This window comes from Herpailurus yagouaroundi, unplaced genomic scaffold, assembly GCF_014898765.1.
Source record: "Herpailurus yagouaroundi ecotype Mexico unplaced genomic scaffold, PumYag 215, whole genome shotgun sequence".
Classification (NCBI taxonomy): domain Eukaryota; kingdom Metazoa; phylum Chordata; class Mammalia; order Carnivora; family Felidae; genus Herpailurus; species Herpailurus yagouaroundi.
In genome coordinates, this window is record NW_024412446.1 from 6,995,749 (window position 1) to 7,019,463 (window position 23,715).

The window sequence follows — 23,715 nt, forward strand, 5'->3', positions numbered from 1 at the left end:
ACCTGTTCCCTGGCCTTTCTGTGGATTTTGATCCTACCCTGGCCAAACGCTGATTGCGGTTGGGAGCTTCGATGCAAGCAGGATGCTGACAATGCCCTGAGCCCCCTCAGGACAGCAATTACCTGTACAGCATTTTCTTCTAAGCCTTTTTCTGTAACAAGATTCCACCCAGCTTCACTCCCCAGAGGCAACTTGTGTTGCCAGTTTCTCGCTGTACTTAGAGAGAGAAACTGATTTTCTTTAAATATTTGTTCAACATTTGATTTAAAGAGGTTAGGCACTACAAAGAAGAAGGATGAACAGAGGACCACGTTTCTCTATTGTTCTGAGCAATGCAGCCCTGATAGGCAATTGCATGCTTCATTCTTTAAAACAAAAGCTTGTTCGTAAGCAGGACCCGCTTTCAGCTGAAGGCCGTTAACTTTGGAGGTCATAGCCTACACCTGTATCTTATGAAAATAGTCCTCCTTTCAAACAAGTATGGGGATTCCCTTGAAGCCACCTGGGCCCCCAAATTCTATCTTATTCCGATTCACGATGATGCTTTAGGGTCACATGTACACCGGCCCTTCAGCCAAAGTCTGGCTGGTTCACCCCTAAATCTGGTTCTCTGGTAGCTGTTATGAAATTCTCACTCTTGCTGCCCTCTGGGGGAGGTAGTCACTCTTTGTATCCAAGGAGGAGGGAACAGGGGAGTGTAAATGGAGGAGGTACTGGAGAGCCGATGTATGTTGGGTACCAGTAATCTGATTGCAACTGAGGTTGGAAACCTGGTAATGTGAGGCTGAATTATTTGGACCGACTATCCCAGTGAAATCAACTAAAAGGGCTAGATAAGATATCAAAAATATCTTAAAAGCTCCAATGGGTTGATAAAATACCAAGGAATTAAGAGGCCAACATGGAAGAGAGCATCTGTCAATCCTAGTAAATCTGAACTTTCATTTTGATCACCTGGGAGAGTGAGTGGGTTAGAAGCCCTTGCTCAGTGTCTCCATGTGGTGGGGAATCTCATAGAGCATCTTCCCCTCAATCCACTGAGACCCCAAAGGACTCCTGCATGATCCAGAGGACCTCAGACCAGGCACTCCATTTAGATAGCTTGGGACTGGTGGTGCCCCTTGTATCTGATGGAAGTAAGCACAATCTTCTCCAGAGGAAAGCCCCTTTGTATTCTGAGTATTCCTATCTATTTGGAAGAACACGTAATAAATTAATGTGCAATAAGCAATAATTTGTTCAAATGCAGTTACCAGAACATGGTTAAAGATAGACAAGCTTAGAAGAAAATAAGGTTTCACGTTTCTCGTAGAGGCAAGAGATAAATGAAAAATACCTGAGAAGACTTCACACGTTAGACCGATCGGACATGGACTATAGAACAACCATGCTTATTGTGGTCAGAGAAATAAAGGACAAGCTTGAAAATACTTACATAGAATAAAAAATTACACAAGGGAACAAAATAGACTTAAAAAAACCCAAATATCAATTCTAAGCGAAAATGAAAAAAAAATAGCAACTGCAGTTAAAATCCAACGCATTAATTTAAAAGCGGCCACGATGCAGTAGAACAGAGAATTAGCAAAGTAGAGGATAACAGTGAGGAGTTACCCAGCATGCAGTGTGGAGACAAAAAGGGGAGTGGGATGGAGAAGACAGTAGATACAGTGGCCAGAGGCCTAGTATATGTTTAATTAGCATCCCAGAAGAACAGAAAAGAACAAATAGGGGAGAGGCAAATATTTGAGAAGAGATAATGGCTGAGCGCTTTCCAGACCTGATGGAAGCCGCTTGTCCACAGATTCAAGAGGCCAGTGAATCCCAAGCATGAATATCCTGTCTAAATCAGCAGCCATAGGAGAGAGGAGGGAGGTGTACAGCGCTGTGATGTCTTTCCGGCCCCAGTGGGCTTACACGTTCCATAAAATACTCGATTAGGAAAAAGAGGACTAAGGCTCCCACTAGGAAGCAGAGCTTTGTGGCTTTGGTGCCTGAGATTCCCTCCTCCCTTAGGCTCCCCTCCCCCTTCTACTGCCTCGAGGCCTCTCCCCCAGCCAGGTCCTGGTAGCCTACTATTTCTCTGCAAAGGCCCTCCCTCATACCCCTCTGTCTTGATTTCAAGGACAGGAAGGAGGCCCAAGGCAGAAACAGAAAAAAAGAGTAGAATAAGAACCTGAGAGAAAAGCCGAGTAAGGGAGATGAGTCTTACAGACATTAAGACTCAGGATTTGGGCCAGACTGGCTTTGGAGGCCAGCCTGGAGGCAACTAGTGGGAGATGGGGAGCGCAGATGATATAGGAGTTGCTATCTAGAATTTCCCTCCCCTTCCCTTTCCTCCTTTCCCTCAGGCTTCCCTCTGATTCTCTGCCTCCGTTGACCTTACGTTTGGCAGGATAGTGTTGGGGGGACCCGAGCTCCACATTCCCTAATGCACAGCAACATCAGGCTGCCCAGGTAGGAGAGGGAAAGACCATAGCTCCTTGAAAACGGGGGAATATTAGAGCACTGAATCCCTGGAGCTGGTCTTCCTGCGTGCTAGTGAATTTGGGTTGCTATTTGTCACGTTAAACCAGCCCAATCCATGTGAAGGCCACCTGACTCTTCCTGCCCCCATTTCTCACTGCAAATTCCAATCCCAGGGTGTCCTGAGAGCCAGGCTAGGAAGCATGGTAAAGCCATGGAAGAGTCCCTCCAGAAAAGGGAGGAGAGGCTCCTGACAGATGTCTCACATGTTGTTTCCGTCCTAAACACACCCTCACCGCCAAGGGGCAGAACGGGGACGCCAATTCTCAGCACTCTTTGATTTGCTATTTTCCCCTAACGTCTACTAAGTTTTAGTGGGACCTCTCCAAAAGCACAGTGGTGGACGTACACCCACGCAGACATGCACAGGTATCAAGATGCCTCCTTAAGGAGCACCTCGGTATGTCCCAGAGCACCAGCGTCAGATGGGTGTGCACATGTGCACACATATTTGTGTATAGCTGGGATAGCAAGACTTCGAAACAAGATTGAGAAGATTCCAGTATTTGGGGCGCCTGAGTGGCTCAGTTGGTTAAGTGTCCCACTCTTCATCTCGGCTCAGGTCAGGATCTCACAGTTCGTGAGTCTGAGCCCCACATCGGGCTCTGCACTGAGGGTGCAGAGCTTGCTTGGGATTTCCTCTCTCCTTCCCTGTCTCTCTGCCCCTCCCCAGCTCTCTCCCTCTCAAAAGAAATAAAAAATAAAAAAAAAAAAAAAAGAGAGAGAAGATCCGAGGATTTGCTTTTTGTCTGACATCTTAGCGAGGCTGCAGGGGTGATGGTACTCTCTAAGCTTCTCAGTGCTGCCCAAGGACGACAAGAAAAAGATGCTGGAAAGTTGTCCAAAAAAGACAAAGACCCAGTGAGCGAATCTGGGGGCAAGGCCAGAAAGGAGAAGTGGTCCAAAGGCATAGTTCAGGACAAGCTCGATAACCTGATCTCATTTGACAAATGACATATACAAACTCTAAGGAAGTTCCCACCTATAAGCTTGTAGCTCCAGCTGTTGTCTCTGAGAGACTGAAGACTCAGGGGGGCGGGGGTGCTGGTCCCTGGCCAGGGTTGCCCTTCAGGAGCTCCTTGGTAAAGGACTCGTTTTTTTTATTAATGTTTATTTTTGAGAGAGAGAGTGTGCATGCATGTGCAAGAGTGGGGTGGGGGGCAGAGAGAGAGGGAGACAGAGGATCCGAAGTAGGCTCTGAGCTGTCAGCACAGAGCCCAACGCGGGGCTCGAGTTCACGAACCATAAGATCATGACCTGAGCCGAAGTTGGATGCTTAACCGACTGAGCCACCCAGGCGTCCCTGGTTTCAAAGCCCAGAGCTCAAGTCACTTACACCAGAAACAGCAAGGGTGGAGATGTGCCAGCTGCTGGTGAAGATTCATGAACAGATCCTGCCAACTGTCCACTTTGGAAAATAAAACTTTATTAAGTAAAAGAAAAAAGAAGATTGCAGTGTTCATCTTCAGAGAAGTTTTCCCTTAGGACAATGACAATGCTTCTTTCCCCTCATTAAAAAAAAATTTTTTTTTTTAACGTTTATTTATTTTTGAGACAGAGCATGAACAGGGGAGGGGCAGAGAGAGAGGGAGACACAGAATCTGAAACAGGCTCCAGGCTCTGAGCGGTCAGCACAGAGCCCAACGCGGGGCTCGAACTCACGGACCGTGAGATCATGACCTGAGCCGAAGTCGGATGCCTAACTGACCGAGCCACCCAGGCGCCCCTCTTTCCCCTCATTTTTACTGCATTTCCCTTTGTCCTAGTAGGGTCTGAGGTGGATGCTTCCTTCCCAAGCTAAGTAGTGATTTAGTTTTTTACTCACAGGACTTTCTTCCTTACCCGGAGACTGCATAGCAATGGGATGCTTGTATCTTGGGGATGCAGAGTTGACTGTAATATCTGCCACTTGACAAATGCAAACACAAAAGGATGGCAGGAAGGAGAAGCCAGGGTCTCTGGTGTTGTATCCCCTCTACCTACAGGCCTGAAGATGGGCTCTGTCAGCCTTTGATAAACCTCTCCAGGCCAGCCTTGATGAGACCTCCCCACCCCGAACACCCAATACCAGATGGCTGGCGAGCCGCGCAAGTCCAGGTGCCTATGGCAGCCAGAAAAACCTACCATACTTTCAGCAAACGTGTATGGGTGCCGGGGCGCCGGGGTGGCTCAGTCGGTTAAGCCTCCGACCTCGGCTCAGGTCATGATCTTGTGGTTCATGAATTCGAGCCCCACATCGGGCTCTGTGCTGACAGCTCAGAGCCCGGAGCCCGCTTCAGATTCTGTCTCCGTCTCTCTCTGCCCCTCCCCCATGTGCTCATGCTCGCGCTCTTTCTCTCTCTCTCTTTCTCAAAAATAAACATTAAAAAAAATATGCATGGGTGTCTTCTCTGTCCTAAATGCTTTCTCCGTGCACGGAATACTCTGCGGCCATCAGGAATAATGTTCCGGCTCCATCTGACTCATGTGGGAGCCACGATACAGGAAATGGAAACAGCAAGGTGCTGTGTAGTGTGCTACTTCTGAAGTTAAAAAAAAAAAAAAAAAAGAACGTGCAGTTTCTTTCTTTTTTTTTAAAAAAAATTTTTTTTAACGTTTATTTATTTTTGAGACAGAGAGAGACAGAGCATGAACAGGGGAGGGGCAGAGAGAGAGGGAGACAATGAATCTGAAACAGGCTCCAGGCTCTGAGCTGTCAGCACAGAGCCCGATGCGGGGCTTGAACTCATGGACCGTGAGATCATGACCTGAGCCGAAGTCGGACGCTTAACCGACCAAGCCACCCAGGCACCCCAAGAACGTGCAGTTTAAATGTGTTTGCACACCCATCGAACGTCTCAGTACTGCATGGGATGAGGAGAACAGAGTGACTGAGGGTAGGGTGGTGAGGAGACGCCCTCTTCACAGTGTTCTCTGCTGAACAATGTAACCGTTGCTCCGTATGTGTGTATTACCTGTGGAAAATGACAATCAAAAGCAGACCCCTTCCTCTTCGGGAGCTTCGGGGGAAAGGCAGACACGCAAACAATTACAACATACTTGGCTCATTGTTATCACGGAGACTAGACAGAGAGGGGAGTATAGGAGAGAGGACGTCCAAGTTGGCTTGGGGGTGTCGGAGAATTTGGAACGATCACGGCGAATGCTGGAAGCTCTGTCAGCTCAGCCTTGCCAGGCCCCGAAGAGCACAGTGAGAAGGGACCCGTGCTAGAGCTGCGGGAGCCAGCAGAGGCCAGAACGCAAAGTGCCTTGTGTGCCAAGAGATTTTATCGTAATAGGAAATGGGTGGCTGTTACAGAATTTTCAGTAGGGGACTGGCCTTTCAACTTGCTGTTTAGAGAGAGGACTCTGGCGGGAGCGTGGAGGGCTAGATTAAGAGGGGCAAGGTGGGGTACCAGGAGCCCGGGGATGAGGTTAATGCAAGAATCTAGGTGAGTGAAGTCAGATGGTTGACCTGGGGCAAAGGGAGCGGGGAAGGGGGGTAGCGATGGGGAGTCAAACCGGAGACATGCAACGGGGCCACAGTGTGTATGGTGACCATGTACAGATCCAGTTCTGCGGCTCCTGGTTTTCTCACTCTGGCATCTTCTGCACATTCAGGGCCCCGGACACCCCTGGCAGCTGGCAGGATGGGTCTGGAGGGGCCACTTCCCGGTCTGCCTGCCTGCCTCCTTGCCCCAGGCTCCGGCTCCTTGGCAAAGAGGGGCAGAGGAAAGAGAACAGAAGATTCTCCCTCGCCATCCAACTCCTAGGTCTCTCTTATTTATTCCACGCTCTCTCCCGATTTGGGTCCTCTCATTATTTTGAGCTGTGCAGCCTGCTGCTTCCCTGGCTGGGCTCTCCCTCCCCCGTCTGCGAAGTGTCAATCAAGCCATCAGATGAGCAGTTCAGCCTCACATCCTCGGTGGCTCTGCCCCAGGACACGAGCCGCAATTGCTGACACACAGCCGGGCGTGGGGTAGGGCTGCCGGCTCTTTCTTTAATAGTCTTCCGATCCAAAATGGGTGTTAAAATGGAATTTGAGGGGATCTCTTCTCTCCGCCTGCCCCTGTCAGGACAGCCGCAAGGACGGGGCAACCCTGAGAGAGAAGGGGAAGACTTCAGAAGCCGATTTCCTTTTCATTTCAAGGTTGGGCCACGGCCAGTGTCTGCTTTCGGAGGAGCTGTTTGAAATTCTTAACAAGAAGCGGATGCTTGCGTCCAGGAATCCAGGGCAGCCTTGTGAAGTGACGGTGGGGGAATGGAATTGTCATTTTATTTCTGAAGGGATAGTACGTTAAACAAAGGAGAGGTGGGACACAGAGCCGCTTTGTAGCTTCCCTGGAGAACGAACAATAAGAGGGTTGGGGAAGGGGGGAGGGGGTGGGCAGCAGGAAGAACTGAGATTCGAACAAAGAAAGAACTTCCCCCAGCCCTGGAACCAGTGACCGAGGAGATCTGAGGAATCTGCTTCCCCGGGGGATTCCTCCCTCTCCTTTTACAAATTGTGAATGGAAGCTCAATTTTGATAGGACGTGGAAACTAATGAGCATTAATCTCAATTACTGTGCCGAATTCTCTTTAGATCTTTGATAACACGCACACACATAACTCCTGGTTGCGATCCGAGTGTGTGTATTTGTGCTCTGTTCTTTTTCTTAGGATGATCTCATACATACGCACGTTTCGATGTAGCCCACAGTCCTCAGCTTGTCATTTTGAATCGCTCCATAGTATTCCGTTGTGTCAACCCGCCAGATTTGCTCAGATATTCCCTGTGGCTGGGTTGTCTCCAGTTTTCTATATTGTAAGAGCATGGCTATGAATGTCTTCATGCAGATGTCTTTTTCTTCCCTTGGATATTTCCTTGGGGTATAGTTCCCCAAGTCAGATTTCTAGGTTGGAGGGTTTGAACCATTCTACTGTCCCTGAACGCTGCCCCTTACTCTCCCGAAGGCCCAGACAATCCGAGTCGCCACCCTATTCTCTCCCCTTCCCCACGGCACTGACAACATCAGATTTTGTCATTGTTACTTATTGTTGCTCATTTAATAGGCACATAATCGTACCTTGAAGTTAATAAATTCCTATCTCTTTCATTGCTAGTGAGGCTGGGCACACTTCCATGGGAGGATTTATTTTCTGCTTCTCCTTGTGTGTAGACGGTTCATCTCCTCTGACACCTTATCAAGAGAAATCTGGGGACTGACCTTATATATTTGTATCAAGTCTTTACATACTTAAATAGTACACTTTTTCCCGTTGTGTCTACCATTCTTTAAGGGAGCCGTCCAACTGTGAGGAGGGTTGGGGTTGGGGGTGAGGGTGGAATTGAGATGACTTTTGGATTCTAGAGTGGTTTTTTTTTTTCCATAAGAAAAAAAAGAGGCAGTCATATGGTACCCCTCTTCCGGACCCCCATTTTCCTAGTAAAGGAGGGGCTGGGCTGAGAGGACAGCCGGTTGCCAAGGCCACTCTGGGGCATCCTTTGCTGGGGGCGGGAGCAACCTGGGATCACATGATCTCCTGGTCCAGTGTTTTTTCCCACTCACAGTATGGCCATGAAAGAAACAGCAAACTGTTATTTATGTATGTACGTATGTTTATTTATTTTGAGAGAGAGAGAGAGAGAGAGAGAGAGCGAGCGCTCTTGTGCACAGGGGAGGGGCAGAGGGAGAGGGAGAGAGAGAATCCCAAGCAGGCTCTGTGCTGCCAGCATGGAGCTCAATGCGGGGCTCCGTTTCAGGAACCGTGAGACCACGACCTGAGCTAAGATCCAGAGTCTGACACTTAACCGACTGAGCCTCCCAGGTGCCCTGAAACAGCCAACTATTTAAATCAGAATCATCATTATGAGTTCTGACCAATCCCCAGTACAGCACAGTGGTTAAAGGAACAGGATCCGGAGCAGATGACCCTAGGTTCACATCTCGGTGCTTATGTTTACCAGGCATGTGGCTTTGGGTGAGTCGTAACCTCCATAAGCCGTAATGTCTTTGGCTGTAAAAGGGGTGTTTTAGTCATGGCTGCATAAAAAGCTACCCCAAAACTTAGTGGCTAAAACAACAACTGTTTTATTCTATCTCACGATTTTGTAGGTCAGGAATTCAGATGGGGCTTGGCTGGGTGATTCTCTTTCATGTGTCATTAGTTGGGTCACTCAGCGGTATTGAGCTGGCAGCTGGGCTGGGCTGGGGGAGGGGGACATTCAAGATGGCTTCGCTCTTTTTTTTTTTTCTTAACATTTATTTATTTTTGAGAGAGAGAGCGTGAGTTGGGGGTGGGGGCAGAGAGGGAGGGAGACACAGAATCTGAACCAGGCTCCAGGCTCTGAGCTGTCAGCACATAGCCTGACGCGGGGCTCAAACCCACGAACTGTGAGATCCTGAGCTGAAGTCAGACGCTTAACCGGCTGAGCCACCCAGGTGCCCCAAGATGGCTTCACTCTTATGTCTGGCTCCCCTGCAGTCTCGGGGCCTCCCCGCAGGGTCTTTCCCGCAGGGCGGTTGGACCTCTAACATGGTGGCTCAGAGCTCCAAGAGGGAGTCTCCAGGACAAGAAGAAGAAGCGCTCGGTGTCTTATTAAGGCCTGGGCTAGAAAGTGTCCCAGTGTCATTTCTGCCTTACTCTATTGGTCACACAGTCACAGAGCCTCTGATGGGAGGAGTGACCATGAATTTGGGACCGTCTTTAATGTGCCCAAAGTGGGGATAAACACGTGTCCACGTGTCCTTCTAAGGCTGCAAGGGTTAAACAAGGAGATGCTTGCAGAGGCCGATTTACCGTGAAGCTAATGACACTTCAACCACGGGGCTCCTTAACTGGATGGTCTCTTCCTAGTCCTGGCGTCTAATTTTGTATTCATGACTTTTCTTTTCTCTTCCTCTTCTTTCTTCCTTCCTTCCCTCCCTTCCCTTGCCTTCCTTCCTTCTATTATTTTTGAGAGAGAGAGAGAGACAGAGAGAGAGAGAGCAGGGGAGGGGCAGAAAAAGAGGGGGACAGAGGATCAGAAGTGGGCTCTGTGCTGACAGCAGAGAGCCTGATGCGGGGACGGAACTCACAAACTTCGAGATCATGACCTGAGTCAAAGTCAGACACTTAATCAACTGAGCCACCCAGGCGCCCCTCCTTTCTTTTTCTTAAAGAAGACCCCCAAATTGTATAAGAACCAGGCCCTACAAATCCTAGCTCTGTCCTGAATACATGTAAAAGTACTTACTTAGCACACTGCCTGGCACAGAGGGCGCGTTCCCTACAGGGCCCCTCCATGCCCCGGGCTGGTGCCTGGTCCCCTCTCTGTGCCTCAGGACAAAGCTCCACCTCTCTGTCCTTTCCATTTGTTCCGGATAATTTCTTCTCCTTTGTAAAAAGTGAAAGTAAGACATGCTGAGAATAATTTCATAATCACAAAACTGCCCTCCCGTTTTGTTTCCTGCGTCTACCCCCGACCTTGCACCCCACCGGGGAGGTGGGTCTTACCCTGGGCAGAGTGCCAAGTTCTTAGCTTGGCCGTCTAGAATCTCCAAAGGAAATCAGGCGGGAGGGAGGGAAGCCAGCAGGGGGAGGCAGCATTCCTGGTGCCCAGCTCGGTCTAGGAGGCATTGAAATTCCAGGGCCGATGTCCCGAGACAAAGATCATAATGAGACAGGAAGGTGGCATGGGAAGGAGCCATTTGCATGACAATAATTGAGCCAAGAATAGAAAGCTAGAGGGATACAAGGGTGAGGCTGGCAGCTGAGCTGGGCTAAACCTCAGATCAGACTACCCAGCTCCACTCTGCAGGAGAGGTGGGGACTGAGCCCTATGCCAGGTTTTGCGGGGAGGGAGGGGTGGGGAGAAGGATGCAGCCCAGGGGATTGTGGGAATGCTGGCCAGGCTGGACTTTGCCCTACTCCTCCTCCTTCAGCCCAGAGGCTTCTTTGTGTGCGGGCTTTGTGGCTGTAGGACTAAGTGGGCATTATGGCTGCTCAGAAAGATCTCTGTGATGCCATTGTGATCGGGGCAGGCATCCAGGGCTGCTTCACGGCATACCATCTGGCCAAACGCAGGAAGAGGGTCATCCTGCTGGAGCAGGTACTATGTTCCCCCTGCACTCCTGACCTTAGGGACGGTCCCTCTCTCCTCCCCTAGAGAGAAGTTTCCGGAGCCAGCAGACTTTGGAGTGAGGTCTGATTGTCAAATTCTGTGCAGTTTGCGGCTTTGCTGCCTAGTGTATTTCTTGACAACGCAAAGAAACTTCCACCGTCCCTAAGACCCACACTGGGTTTCCAGGCTCATTGCCTCCTCTTACTGCCTCCCGGTTCCTGCCCTTGACGGAGAAGTGTCCGAGGCCCTGTTCTCTTCCTTCTTGCCAGTCAGTTTCTTCTGTGCCTTTTAAAATGGTTGACCCGGCCCGGAAAAATAATCAGTTCTGCTTTGGGTAACCTTAAGTAAAAATAATTTTGCCCAGAGGCAAAAGCTGATTTGCCAGCCTAAGAGGTAGGATTCTTCCCTGCGTATTCCTGGCCTCTCACGCTGGAACCCAGCAGACGCTTCTGTTGCTCCTTATTTTTCCCTGTGGAAAAGGTGACCCCACGTGGGGCAGTGTACCCTGACCACGGCACATGTGGGTGGGCCCTGTGAGTCTCCAGGGTCCTTCCCTGGGCAGGTCCACCCAGCCCACCTTCCAGAGTCCTCTATCCTCCCATCCTCTCTACAGCTATCCAGATGAGTTTTGATTTACCCTTCTTGGTAAATGAGCTAGATTGGTTAGAAACCTTTTTCAGCTTCTCTATCAGTTTTCTCAAAGCCTGAGGGATTCCTGGTTTAACCTTGCAGGAAACTCTCCATCCTCTGCTAAATCCCAAGGTGGCTCCCTTGTCCCGAGTGATCTGAAGCCACAGAGAAATAGCATCTGCTTCCTTGTCCGTAAGATGAAGGGGGCTAGACTGGAATGATCTCAAAGGTTCTTTGTGGTTCTGTTTCTCTAGGAGACTAGGTGGGGTGGGGTTGCAGCAAGATGACCAAAGGCTAACTAACGAAGGGACTTTGGGATGTGAATAATGTTAGCAAAAGGGAAGCTGAGTTGGTGCTACTGAAAACTTCTGTGCCGATGGCTAAATCAGTAACTTGGTCGTGAAGGGAGACTGAATGGAAAGATCTGAACGTGACGAGCTGGCTCCAGGGGGTGGGGATGAGGGGCGGGCAGCGTAAGGGGTAACAGCTTTGGCTGTCTCTCTTGTTTTCCGTCTCCAGTTCTTTCTACCGCACTCCCGAGGAAGCTCCCATGGGCAGAGCCGGATAATCAGAAGGGCATATCCTGAAGACTTCTACACCCAGATGATGGATGAGTGCTACCAGATATGGGCTCAGCTGGAGCATGAGGCTGGGACCCAATTACACAGGTTTGGGTGTGGGTGGGAGAACTCCTTGAATCGTGGGGCCCAGTGCCTGGGGGTGCTTGGAGTCTGTGAGGGGGCACCGCCATCAACACTTGAAATGTGGTGCAGGGACACAGGGCCCAGGGGAGTGCCAGACACGTGGAAGTATTGTGCCCACTGTCATGACGATTGCCCCACAGGGCCAGCTGGCTCCTGCCTCACTCTGAGCTCCAGGACTGGGGTCAGACACGTGTTCGAGGCTGGCAGAGGTTGTACTGGGAAGACTGCTGAAAAGGCACTGGGAGCAGATCTCCAGAGCTGGCTCCATGGAGCCATCTGAGATTCTTTTAGGGCAGAGATTGAAATCAAGGAGGAGGCTGCTGTCTTGATTTTTTTTTTTTTAATGTTTATTTTTTTCTGAGAGAGAGAGAGAGAGAGAGAGAGAGAAAGCACTAGTGGGGGAAGGGCAAAAAAAGGGGGAACAGAGGATCTGAAGCAGGCTCAGTGCTAACAGCAGCGAGCCCTACGTGGGGCTGGAACTCACGAACCGTGAACTGCGAGATCATGACCTGAGCCGAAGTTGAATGCTCAACCGACTGAACCACCCAGGGACCCCTGTCTGGATTCTTTATATTCCTGCTAATATCATAGCCCTTCATGCTGGATCCTCATCCCCAGAGTGACCCCTGTAATCCATGCATTCTCTCTGAATGCCTCTTCCTATAGGCCTCCTCTTCAGGCCCCGTTGCTTGCTGGAGATCTCGATTGTTCCCGTGGCTCTCTAACCCTTAAGACACTGTTGCCCCCCCACCCAACCTCCACTGACCTTTCAAACACCCACGGGGAGGAAGGCAGACAACCCATCATGCGCAGAGAACTTGAACCACCCACCCCACATCCCCTCCCACCTTCTCTGTGGCTCTTAACTGAACTTTCTACAAAATCACGGCTCTATCCTACAGGGTGGCAGTTATTTTAATGGCCAGGAACCAAGAGGTTACTGTTCTGTTGCAAAAACACCATTAACTTAAGAACAAAGTGAAATCCATTATGCAAATACGGCTAGGACAGCTAATTACAGATTTATTCCAGAGGCAGCTAATGCACCCAGCACCCAAATAAAGGAGCATGTCTTGCTGAGGGGTGGCCTGGCAAAGGGACCCCTCTCTGTCAGCCATCTGTGAATACAGTCTGGTAGTAAAAGAAGTACCAAGGCCGTGGAGGGACCACTTCTTCCCAGCAGACACGGAGGCAACTAAGATGTTGGGAGAGTGATGTTACGAGAGTGTCTGGAACCTTTCAGAGGGAACATGGTTCGGGAGACAGGCTTGGACTTGACTTTGTGCTCTACCTCTTACGGACTGCGTGACATTGGAAAGATTTCTATACCTCTCTGTGCCTCATTTTTTCCTCACAGAGCTTCGTGGGGATGAAACGAGACTCTTAGGAAGTACTTGGCATAGCGCCTAGCACCTTCTGATAAGTGGCAGCTCCTACGACCTCTTCCGGGTCAGCGGTATCCTATCTGCATTGCACAAGGCAGGAAGAAGGGCAGGAGGAGACACGTGGGGCGTAGCAACCGTGGACAAACCGCTGCTGGAGAGAGGGAAAGGAACCGCTGGGTAGGAGAGTCTCATAATCTCACAATCCTTTCCTTGGCAGGAATCTGGAAGGGCTTTGGGACCAGGCCGACCTGCTCTACACGTCAGCTCCGACACATTTAGCTATATGGTTTGCAGCAAGCCGTTTAACTCTACGAGACTCAGTTTTCTCATCTGTAAAGTAGGGGTATCTATTTCATGGGGCTGCTGTGAGGATACGTATGTGAAGGGCTTAGAGTAGTACCTGACAAGTCCCTCGTCATCATTGACACCATCATCACCTATTTAATGCTTGTGATAAGAAACTAAGGCTGTTTTAAAAGGACTCAACACGGGTTAACTCATTTGTTTCTCCCCGCAGCCCTTTGAGAGATTTGTTACTGAGCAGTCAGGGTCCTATTAGTGCAAATCACAGGATTACTATACTCCTAGTTAGTCTAGAATAGGGCTTGGCGAACTTTTCCCGGAAATGGCCACATAGTATTTTAGGCTCTGCAGACCATATGGTCTCTGTTGTAACTATTCAGCTCTGCCAATTACCCAACTCCTGCCATTGTAGTGTGAAAGCAGCCACAGATGATATGTAAATAACTGAGCGTGGCTGGGTGCCAATAAAACTTTATTCACGGACACTGACATTTCATATTCTCTTCATGTCATGAAATGTTCTTTTTTTTTTTTAATCAACCACCAAAAAAAAACAAAAAAAAACAAAAAAAACCACAAAAATCATCTTGGCTTGTGTGACAAACAAAAACAGGTGGTAGACCTGATCTGGTTCCCGGGTCATGGTCTGCTGGCCCCTGGCTCAGCAGATACCACAGACTGGTTACTTTGTCCATCCCCTCTGTCCCAATAAATTCATGTCTAAATCATCCTGGGTGGAAAGACTACTAATGTTTATTTAAAGATAGGGACAGGGGCGCCTGGGCAGCTCAGTCGGTTGAGTGTCCCACTTCGGCTCAGGTCACGATCTCGCTGTCCGTGAGTTCGAGCCCCGCGTCGGGCTCTGTGCTGACAGCTCAGTACCTGGAGCCTACTTTGGATTCTGTGTCTCCCTTGCTCTCTGTCCCTACCCGCCCCCTTTTTCTCTCTCTCTCTCAAAAATAAATAAACATTAAAAAAATTAAAGACAGGTACATATTGGGGCACCTGGGTGGCTCAGTTGGTTGAGCTTCCGACTTCGGCTCAGGTCATGATCTCACGGTTCACGAGTTCGAGCCCCACGTCGGGCTCACTGCTGTCAGGGCAGAGCCTGCTTCAGATCCTGTCTCCCTTGCTGTCTGCCCCTCCCCCACTTGCACGCATGTGCGTGTGCATGCGCTCTCTCTCAAAAATAAATAAAAACATAAAAAAAAAAAAGACAGGGACGTATGATAGCCCCTCTTAAAAGACCACTCTGATGCCTAGAATCCCCAGTTATGAAAAAGAAAGAGTACAATGAATGTGCTTTGGAAAACCTTCCGAGTTCTACAGAGTGCTAGGTATGTTGCTATTATTATTTGAATCATTATCACGTCCTTTCTTGTGGCTAATCTGATTGACTCGGGCAGGCTAATTGCTTTGGTTCTTTTCTTTAGGAACACAGCACAGATACTTCCCGTTCCAATTCTTTTCGCTTTTATTCTTAATTCTGGTTTTCTACAATGACGCATCATCTCTGGGGTTCTTATTCTCCGAGGTTCTTCCCGGAGAACCAGCACAACATCATGATCTAACCGACAGATACAGATGTATTTACTTAAGGCCACCGCACAATGATGAAAAAAGCAAACAAACAAACAACCAAACATCTTCAGGAGTTGCCGGGGAAGGTGGTTGTCCGATTCTTTTCATTCTGTTCTGCCTCTTCCTGTGACAGTGGCATACTAAACACGGGTGGGCTCAGGATATTTGCATATATTCTGGGTACAGACAATGACACAGGTGCCGGATCACAAGGTCCGAGTCTTTTGTGACGGGTACAGCCAGGACGCTGATACCACCAGCAAATCCCAGCTCTGGGGCCCAGCTCTTGCTTGCCCCGCCTTCTCCCTTTGAGTCCTAATATCTAGCTCCTGACCCAGGCTGCCCCCGCTTAGCTGACAATATCAGACAAGATCACAGCCGTAGGCAGTACAGCTGCTGGCAGAACCTGGTGGCCCCCTCCGCAGCTGCTGCTTCCTGTGTCTGTGAAGTGCCTGGCTTGTCAGCCACATCCCCTCCCTGGAGCAGAGTCTTTGTTAACCAATTCCACCTCGGCCCACTGAGCGGATGATGAAACGCCAAGAGCTCCTCCAAAACCAACAAAGACAGCAGCCATTACCGAGTCCCCTACCCAAGGTGACTCTGGGAGCTGGCTTGCCGTGCACTTTAAACCCCCGAGAGGAGAAAACGGGCGCCTGGGATGGGAGGTGGCTGAGCTGCCTGCCCCTCCCGATTCCTGCTGGCTCCATCCGGCGCCCTGGCCTCCTATAGAAATGGATGGAAATCCCCTATCACCAGCTCCTTACATCGTGTCCGAGCCTTTAGTCGGCCAGAGGAGTCAACAAGGCCCTTGGGAGGATTCTTCGATTACCTCTTCCTAGTGCTGGATCCGGCTGGGGTTGGAGGAAGACGCCCGTTCACACCACACGCTCTGCACTCAGCTGACCGCGTACTGGGAGCTGGGAGCTGCAGTCCTTCCAGGGTTCCCTGACAACCCAGCCTCGCTGCAAGGTGCTCTCTTTCTAGGCCAGCCCTGACCAGGCATTTCCTGGACAATTTTTTTTTTTTTCCTTGCGACGGCCTTGTCTCCTCTCATGCCTCCCCTCCCCTAACTTTGTAGCCTAGATCTGAGCAGAAAGAGCACAGGGAGACCCAGAGCACAGGGGTGAGAAATTGATGCAGAACTAGCCGGTCTGTTTATTGGGATCTAGGAAAAGCCATTAAGAAAATAAGCATTTAAATGATTTTCAATCCGCCCATGGAAGTCATCTATCTTCATACTGGGGGGAAAAGGCCCATTCTCTGATCCTGGTTTTGACTGACTGATTTCCAATTCTCTAAGCATTTCCCACAGGAGCCTCTCACCTATCTCCCATAATGACAGGCCTTTGCATTTCCAGGCAGTGTTTTACATTTATTTCCGATTTGCTCATAATGGTCAAAAATCTCTCTCTCCAATCGGAGGCATTTCTCCAGCCGTGCGCGGTTTCCCTCAGGCCAAATAGCTCAGCTGTGATCCACGGAAAATGAGAATTTCCCAAACGCATCTTCGGACCAGGGGAGGGTCCAGCATCACAAATTCAGATGGAAAATTTCCCACTGTTAGATCAATATCTGGGCTAAGAAATAAATGCCACAGGGGCAGAGAGCTGGAGCAAAATGATTACAATTGGCACAATTACACTCACCGGCGGAATCAGCTCACTGATTACTCCTAGGGACGGGAGCGCCCGCTTCATCCACCGCAGGATGGCTTGGGAATTAGAACATCACTCAGCGTTTCATAATTCGACTGATTTGCCCGTTGTCTTGGCATGAGTTTGTTTTCCCCATACAGTACATTCCTGTAAGAGGGCTTCTTACTTCAAGGGAAGAAAGAGGGAAGAAAGGGAGGGAGGGTGGGAGAGAGGAAGGGAGGAAAGAAAGTGACTGAGTCTCCCAGTCTACGGGGAGAGACCGAGAGACGGGGAGAGACTGAGAGACGGAGGTTGCTCTGTTGCAGGCAGGGGTTGGAATACGTTGCTCTGACATTTCTGAGCCAGGGATCTGACATTGTAACCGCGGAGGTGAGGGTTCAGCCAGGTCTTTCCCAGAATTCTCCCCAGCCACAGCCCCAGAGGGTAGAAAGGGCTCAAGAACATATCCTTGCATGACTTCTGAATTATCCTCTCCACTGAGAAGTCTGCCAGGCAAGTTTTCATTCCCTGAGAACCCATCTGAAGTCCTTTTGGGGGCCACGGGGAAAGGACCCGGCTGACGAGTGGGGATTCGACAGCATCTTTCCTCTGCTAAGCTTTGAAGAGGCAGAGGCTCTCACTGCTTTCTCACCAGTGGTGGATGCCGGGTAGGCGGGGGCCGTGGCCAATGGATTGGCCACGCTGCGCGGCTCTGTGTACTGACACCGGCCCTGGGGCCTGCTGTGTCCCTACCCCCTCCCAATCTTCTCTTTAATCCCCCCAACCAGATAATGTGGGATTTGGAAGCATGTAATATCCATGAGACTCCATTATAGGCTATTACGAGCTTTATACACAGTACCTGGGGGATGTACCAGGCTGATGCTGGTCACTGCGGCTGCTGAAAGCAAGAAGGGACTACAGCAACAGTCCCGAGGTCCAAAGTGACCCTTCTATGGTTTAGATCAGTTTCCACCAAAAGGGAGCTCTGGTCTCTTGTGACAGAGAGACAGGAAAGTATTCAGGAGAAACAGATTTCACTCCCCCAGAGAGTAAGAAGCATAAAAGGACGTATAGGGAGAGACAAAACCATAAAGTCACTGAATTAATTGCTGGAACCCTAAGAGACCATCTACTGGTGTTTCTGCAGGAGGGTGCTATTGGCACTGGGGTAGGATCTTCCTGAGCATTGCAGGTTTAGCGTCCCCGGCCCCTGCCCACTAAATGTGAGTGGCAACGCCTAGGCACTGTGATGACTAAATAAATGGCCCACGCCATTCACATGCCCTAGGGTCTGGCGGTACCACCCTGGGGTGGCACCACCGATGGTCCAACAGGCACGTGTTCCAGAGGAACGTGGGGCCTGGAAGAGTGTGTAACAAGAGCAAGGTCCCGGGGATGTCCCAGGACGGGACCCAGAGCCAGGTGTCCCGATTTAGGATCCTTTCCACAAGACAGGCAGCCCCCAAGGAGGAACCAAGCACAGGCCAGCGCAGCAGGGGACAATACATCATATGACAAGAAAAGGGACAAAGGAAAAGAAACAGCAGGGGGTGGCGTGGGGGCAAAGAGACTAGAGATCAGGGGCACGTGGGTGGCTCAGTGGGGTTAAGCATCGGACTCTTGATTTCAGCTCAGGTCATGACCTCACGGTGTGTGAGTTTGACCCCCGAGCTGGGCTCTGCGCTGACAGCACTAAGCCTGCTTGGGATTCTCTCTCCCTGGCTCTCTGCCCCTCCCCCGACTCACACTCTCAATCTCTCTCTCAAAACAAATAAACAAACTTAAAAAGAATACAGATCACAATAGTGAATGGATCAAAGGAGGGAGGAAGGAAGAGGAAGAAACACCTTTCCAGGTGAGGATTTCAGATGTCTGCCCTATGGAAGGACAAGCAAACCAACAGTGAGAGCCCAGGGTAGACTTAGGAATGGGCTGGCAGCCCGCTCAAGAATACTGACCTCGACCCTAACAACAGCATTGAGATGACTTTACCCGATCTTTTTATTGTTAATTTTTTAAATCTTTTTAAGTAAGCTCCACGCCCAGTGTGGGGCTTGAACCTACGTTCCGGACATCAAGAGTTGTGTGCTCTGCTGACTGAGCCAGCCAGGCGCCCCTGACTTTACCAGTTCTTTGAACAGGAGGCTGAGACCTCCTTGATGGGACCCTTGCTGAAGAATGAGAAAGAAGGGCCCAGGACCCTGACTCATACCCTCACCCACGTGCCTTTTTTTTTTTTTTTTCCTTTTCTTTCTTTCTTTCTTTCTTTCTTTCTTTCTTTCTTTCTTTCTCTTTCTTTCTTTCTTTCTTTCTTTCTTTCTTTCTTTCTTTCTCTTTCTTTCTTTCTTTCTTTCTCTTTCTTTCTTTCTTTTCTTTCTCTCTTTTCTTTCTTTCTTTCTTTCTTTCTTTCTTTCTTTCTTTCTTTTCTTTTTACAGGCAGACGGGGCTACTGCTGCTGGGAATGAAGGAGAATTCAGAATTAAAAACGATCCAGGCTACTTTGTCTAGACAGGGCGTGGAGCACCAGTGCCTTTCAGCTGAGGAGCTGAAACAACGTTTCCCCAATGTTCTGTTGGCTAGGGGAGAAGTGGGGGTCTTGGACAAGTCCGGAGGAGTTCTCTATGCAGACAAGGCCCTCAGAGCCCTGCAGGTAGTGTGTGCGGCTTTTGGGGCAACGCAGCCCCTGCGGTGGTTCCAATCTGCCGTCTCCCAATCACCTTGGCCGGATGAGGGCCTTTGCCCTGCTGGCTTCATTCTCGACCTTTTGGGCGGGGCGGTCTTATATACCCTGCTAGGCCCGGTCTTTATGGGACAGGGGGTCTGGAGTCGGAGCCCTCTCTTCCGCCCTAAGTGAAGGACTTTGTTCACCAGGGTGAAACACATAACTATGTAACTAACTTGCCCTTCCCCGCTGCCGCCCTTTTTAGGATGCAATTCGACATCTGGGAGGCCTAGTGTGTGATGGAGAGAAGGTGATGGAGATAAAACCAGGGTTCCCAGTCACGGTGAAAAGTATGGCCAGGAGCTACCAAGCCAAGAGCTTGGTCATCACAGCGGGCCCTTGGACCAACCAGCTCCTCCGTCCCCTGGGAATAGAGCTGCCTCTGCAGGTAAGGGGAGCTGGAAGTCTGAGCATTGGTGCTTAAGAGAAGAAACCTTGGAGTCAGACGGACTCAGGTCTGAGTCCTAGATCTGCTACTTGCTACCAGATGACCTTGGGCAAATTAGGATACCTCATGAGCCTCAGTTTTATAACCTGTCAAATGGGGATATGACTGTTGGAGAATTAAATTATGTAATAAATATGAAACCCTTAGGAAATGGCTTGACCTGTAGTAAGCGTTCAATAAATCTGAGGTATTATTAACTCCGGGAGAGAGAGAGAGAGAGAGAGAGAGAGAGAGAGAGAGAGAGAAGTACGGCTGGGTGTAAATAAATATTAAAAAAACAAGACTGGAAGAAGAGACAGATGCAGAGATCTTTGTACCTCATATCAAAATGTAACATGTCGGGAGCCTGGGTGGCTCAGTTGGTTGAGCGTCCGACTTTGGCTCAGGTCGTGATCTCACGGTTTGTGACTTTGAGCCCCATATCGGGCTCGCTGCTGTCAGCACAGAGCCTGCTTCAAATCTCCGTCCCCCTCTCTCTCTCTCTGCCCCACCCCACTGGTTCTCTCTCTCTCTCTCTCTCTCTCTTTCAAAATCAATACATAAATTAAAAAAAAAAAAAATGGAACATGTCAATGACGTGAGAATTGGGTGAAACAACGATGGACGAGTTAAGAGGGGGCACCCAGCTTGTATTCAAGAGCTACAGGACCCCAGAAGAAACTGTTCTTTTATAGAGTTTCAGGGCTTCCCCCCCCCCTTTTTTAATGCTTATTTATTTTTGAGAGACAAAGAGAGCTTGCGTGGGGGAGGGGCAGAGAAATCAGGAGACACTGAACTTGAAGCAGGCGCCAAGCTGTCAGCAAAAGCCCGACCCGGGGCTCCAACCCATGAATCGTGAGATCATGACCTGAGGTGGAAGTCGGACCTTAACCGACTGAGCCATCCAGGCGCCCCCATGGCTTTCCCCCTTTATCTCCCACTTCCTCTCTCTGCTTCAAGACCCTGCGAATCAATGTGTGTTATTGGCGAGAGAAGGTTCCCGGAAGCTACGGTGTGTCCCAGGCCTTTCCTTGCTTCCTAGGCCTGGGCCTCAGCCCGGCTCCCCACCACATCTACGGGCTGCCCTCCGGAGAATACCCAGGGCTGATGAAGGTGAGCGGAAAGGCCCAGAGAAGGCTGGCAGGGGCCCATGCAGATTTGGTCCAGCTGCTCTAAGGTCCTTTTCAACAGATCCCTCAGAACCCCCCTCCCTTTCGGGGAGCAAAAGGAGCAGGAGAAGAATACTTCACCATTCCTTATTTGCAGCACAAGACCCCCAGCTGTCCTGAGGCGGCAAAGGGAGCCCTTCCTTTGCAAACACAGGGTTGGAGGGGGAAGGAACAGCTAAGGCAACCTCGAGTGGCAACACACACAGCATCGGTCAGGACTGGGGAAGGCTGGGATGATGGATGGGGGCCCTCGGTGAGAGCCTGCCCCCCTGGGCTGGGGGTGTGCAGGAAGGCCGGCCCTCGCAGCTCACACCGCTCTGATTGGGAGCTAGGTCTGCTATCACCACGGCAACAATGTAGATCCTGAGGAGCGGGACTGCCCGGAAGCATTCTCAGACATCCAAGACGTCCAGATCCTGGGCCGCTTTGTCAGAGATCACTTACCTGACCTAGAGCCCAAGCCTGCCCTTTTGGAGCCCTGCTTGTACACGGTAAGGGTGTGGGCGGTGAGGCAGGCCCCTCTCACAGCCCCGGAGAACAGGGGAAGGAGACAGAACTCAGCACTGCTCAGGCTCACATCTAATTGACCCCTGACATGATATGTGACTTGAAACAAATGAGCTTATTTCCGTGGGTCGGTTCACCTCTACCGGAGAAGCCCCGCTAGAGGTTATTCATATTCCTTTTCATTAGCACACGAGGCTGATGTCTGGCTGCCCCTCGCTATGTTTCCCAGAAGAGCTCTAAAAGATTTTTTGGCAAGATGTTCTAGTTGAACAGGCCTTAGGGACGAAGAGAAGAGACAGATGTCACCAGGGCCTGAGGCATCTTGGCTAAAGTTAGTTTACACGCATTAACTGAGCACCTACTGTGTTCATAGCTCTGTCTGAGAAGAGAGGCAGATGGACAAATGAGAAAGGCTGTCGCACCCGGAGGGGGCACTGGCGTGCAGAACACATCCTTGTGCCCCGTTCCCATTTTTTCTGGAAAGCAACCCAGCCTGGTCCCCTCCCTCCCTTGCCTGCGGCTCTTCCTCTTCTTTCTATCCTCAGAGGACACAGGTGTGATCGTTTCTTTCTAGAACACCCCTGATGAGCACTTCATTCTTGATCGACACCCAAAGTATGACAACGTTGTCATCGGTGCTGGATTCTCTGGTGAGCCTGAGCAGGGGAAGACGTGCCTTAAAGCTGACCTATCTCCGTACCAGGCAGAATGTTGTTTTCTTTTTCTTTCTTTCTTTCTTTCTTTCTTTCTTTCTTTTTTTTTTTTTTTTATGTTTATTTATTTATTTTGAGAGAGAGAGAGAGAGAGCTCAAGCGGGGCAGGGGCAGAGAAAATGGTGTTTTCTGCGTTCTTGGCCGGCCAAAGTCTAGACTCGACTGTAAAAAGGTGCTGGGTGGTGCAATCAGAGAAGAAAGGATAGCTCTGGTGGGAGGCAGCTTCCAGTTTTGGGATGCGGACCAAGAAGAGAGGTGGCCTTATTTGGGGACAGGGTAGCGGACATGCAGGGACCCCAGCCACTGTCTCTGAGGAGGCTTGACAACCTCCTCTCCTTTCCCTAGGACATGGATTCAAGCTCTCCCCTGTTGTGGGGAAGATCCTGTATGAATTAAGCATGAAATTAACGCCATCGTATGACTTGACACCTTTTAGAATGAGCCGCTTCCCAGGCCTGGGCAAAGCCCACCTCTGACCCCTGGCCAGCGCCTCCTTTTTGTACACTGGAGCCGGGAATAAAGCCCTCTGGCTGTAACATGCCCTCGTGTTCTCCCGCCTCTCTTGAGTCCCCTGTCAACGCCGCATGATTGAATCGACCTTCTCTCCCTGGCCAGCTCTCCAGTCCTCACTACTTTTTTGCTTCCGGAAGGTCAACCAGATATTCCACAATCACAGAGTAGCAAGGACCTTTGAGATGGCTGTCTCAATAAGGAGGACGCGTAAGGAGTGGCTCACGGGACCAAAGCAGTTGTTGAAATTCTCTTCGCTGAGGCATTTGATAAACCTGGGGTGGATGTGACTAACGCTGCCCAGGGGAGGGCAAACAGAACGACGTGTAGACCGCTGCTGCCCTTGGAGTTCCTTTTCCGAAAGCTGGAGCCACCGTCCATCACAAACTCCCATAAAATCTGGCTCACCTTGGGTGCACAATAAATGTTTGTTGGAAAAAATGTGTTGAGCAAACAAATAAATAAAAAGCTGCATTGCACTAAAGTCTGCGGTGGGCTGTATTTTCCATGCGACCTTATTTCTCAGAGACTTTAATTGTCTAACTCAGCACCCCAGAGTCCATTATCCCAGGAATCCTTGGGGTCTTTATCCTCTCAGGGCACCGCGCCCTCTCTCCCTGGATTCTTTGTCTGGTTCTCATCCTCTCTCTGGTTCTGCGAAGACGCTTAGCTCCCCAGTCTCTCATTAGGGTGTATTGTCAGGTCCTTATGAAGATGGAGTTGTTATACCAGAAAGGAAGAGAGAGGCACACTCGCTTAGAAACCCTGTTCAATGTTTGAATGTTAAATGTGCCATTTTATTATCATTAGGATTGCTCCCACTTAATGAAACGGCA

The 23,715-nt window shown here is 50.0% G+C and overlaps 1 protein-coding gene, 1 long non-coding RNA gene and 1 pseudogene across 3 annotated transcripts in view; 2 read left to right on the top strand and 1 right to left on the bottom strand.

Annotated features, from left to right (window-relative positions):
* PIPOX (pipecolic acid and sarcosine oxidase) overlaps positions 1–23,363 on the top strand; it is a 42,570-nt gene extending 19,207 nt beyond the window's left edge. Inside the window, exons 1-8 of one of the 2 annotated variants that reach the window (XM_040455385.1) lie at positions 10,407–10,579; positions 11,741–11,889; positions 19,268–19,481; positions 19,759–19,941; positions 20,941–21,093; positions 21,482–21,640; positions 22,231–22,306; positions 22,715–23,363. In XM_040455385.1, coding sequence (XP_040311319.1) covers positions 10,466–10,579; positions 11,741–11,889; positions 19,268–19,481; positions 19,759–19,941; positions 20,941–21,093; positions 21,482–21,640; positions 22,231–22,306; positions 22,715–22,845 — 1,179 coding nt within the window. In that variant the 5' untranslated portion in view covers positions 10,407–10,465 and the 3' untranslated portion in view covers positions 22,846–23,363. Of the gene's footprint in view, positions 1–10,406; positions 10,580–11,740; positions 11,890–19,267; positions 19,482–19,758; positions 19,942–20,940; positions 21,094–21,481; positions 21,641–22,230; positions 22,307–22,714 lie in introns of those variants that run through there. The other variant, XM_040455386.1, reaches the window with a different exon arrangement.
* On the top strand, positions 3,304–3,958 carry LOC121017049 (40S ribosomal protein S25-like; annotated as a pseudogene).
* Positions 16,222–18,050, bottom strand: LOC121017235 (uncharacterized). Its single transcript, XR_005784679.1, has 2 exons — positions 16,841–18,050; positions 16,222–16,699 (listed from the first exon to the last, which is right to left on the bottom strand). It is a non-coding gene; the product is annotated as an uncharacterized LOC121017235 (long non-coding RNA).
* Positions 23,364–23,715: the final 352 nt, after the last annotated feature.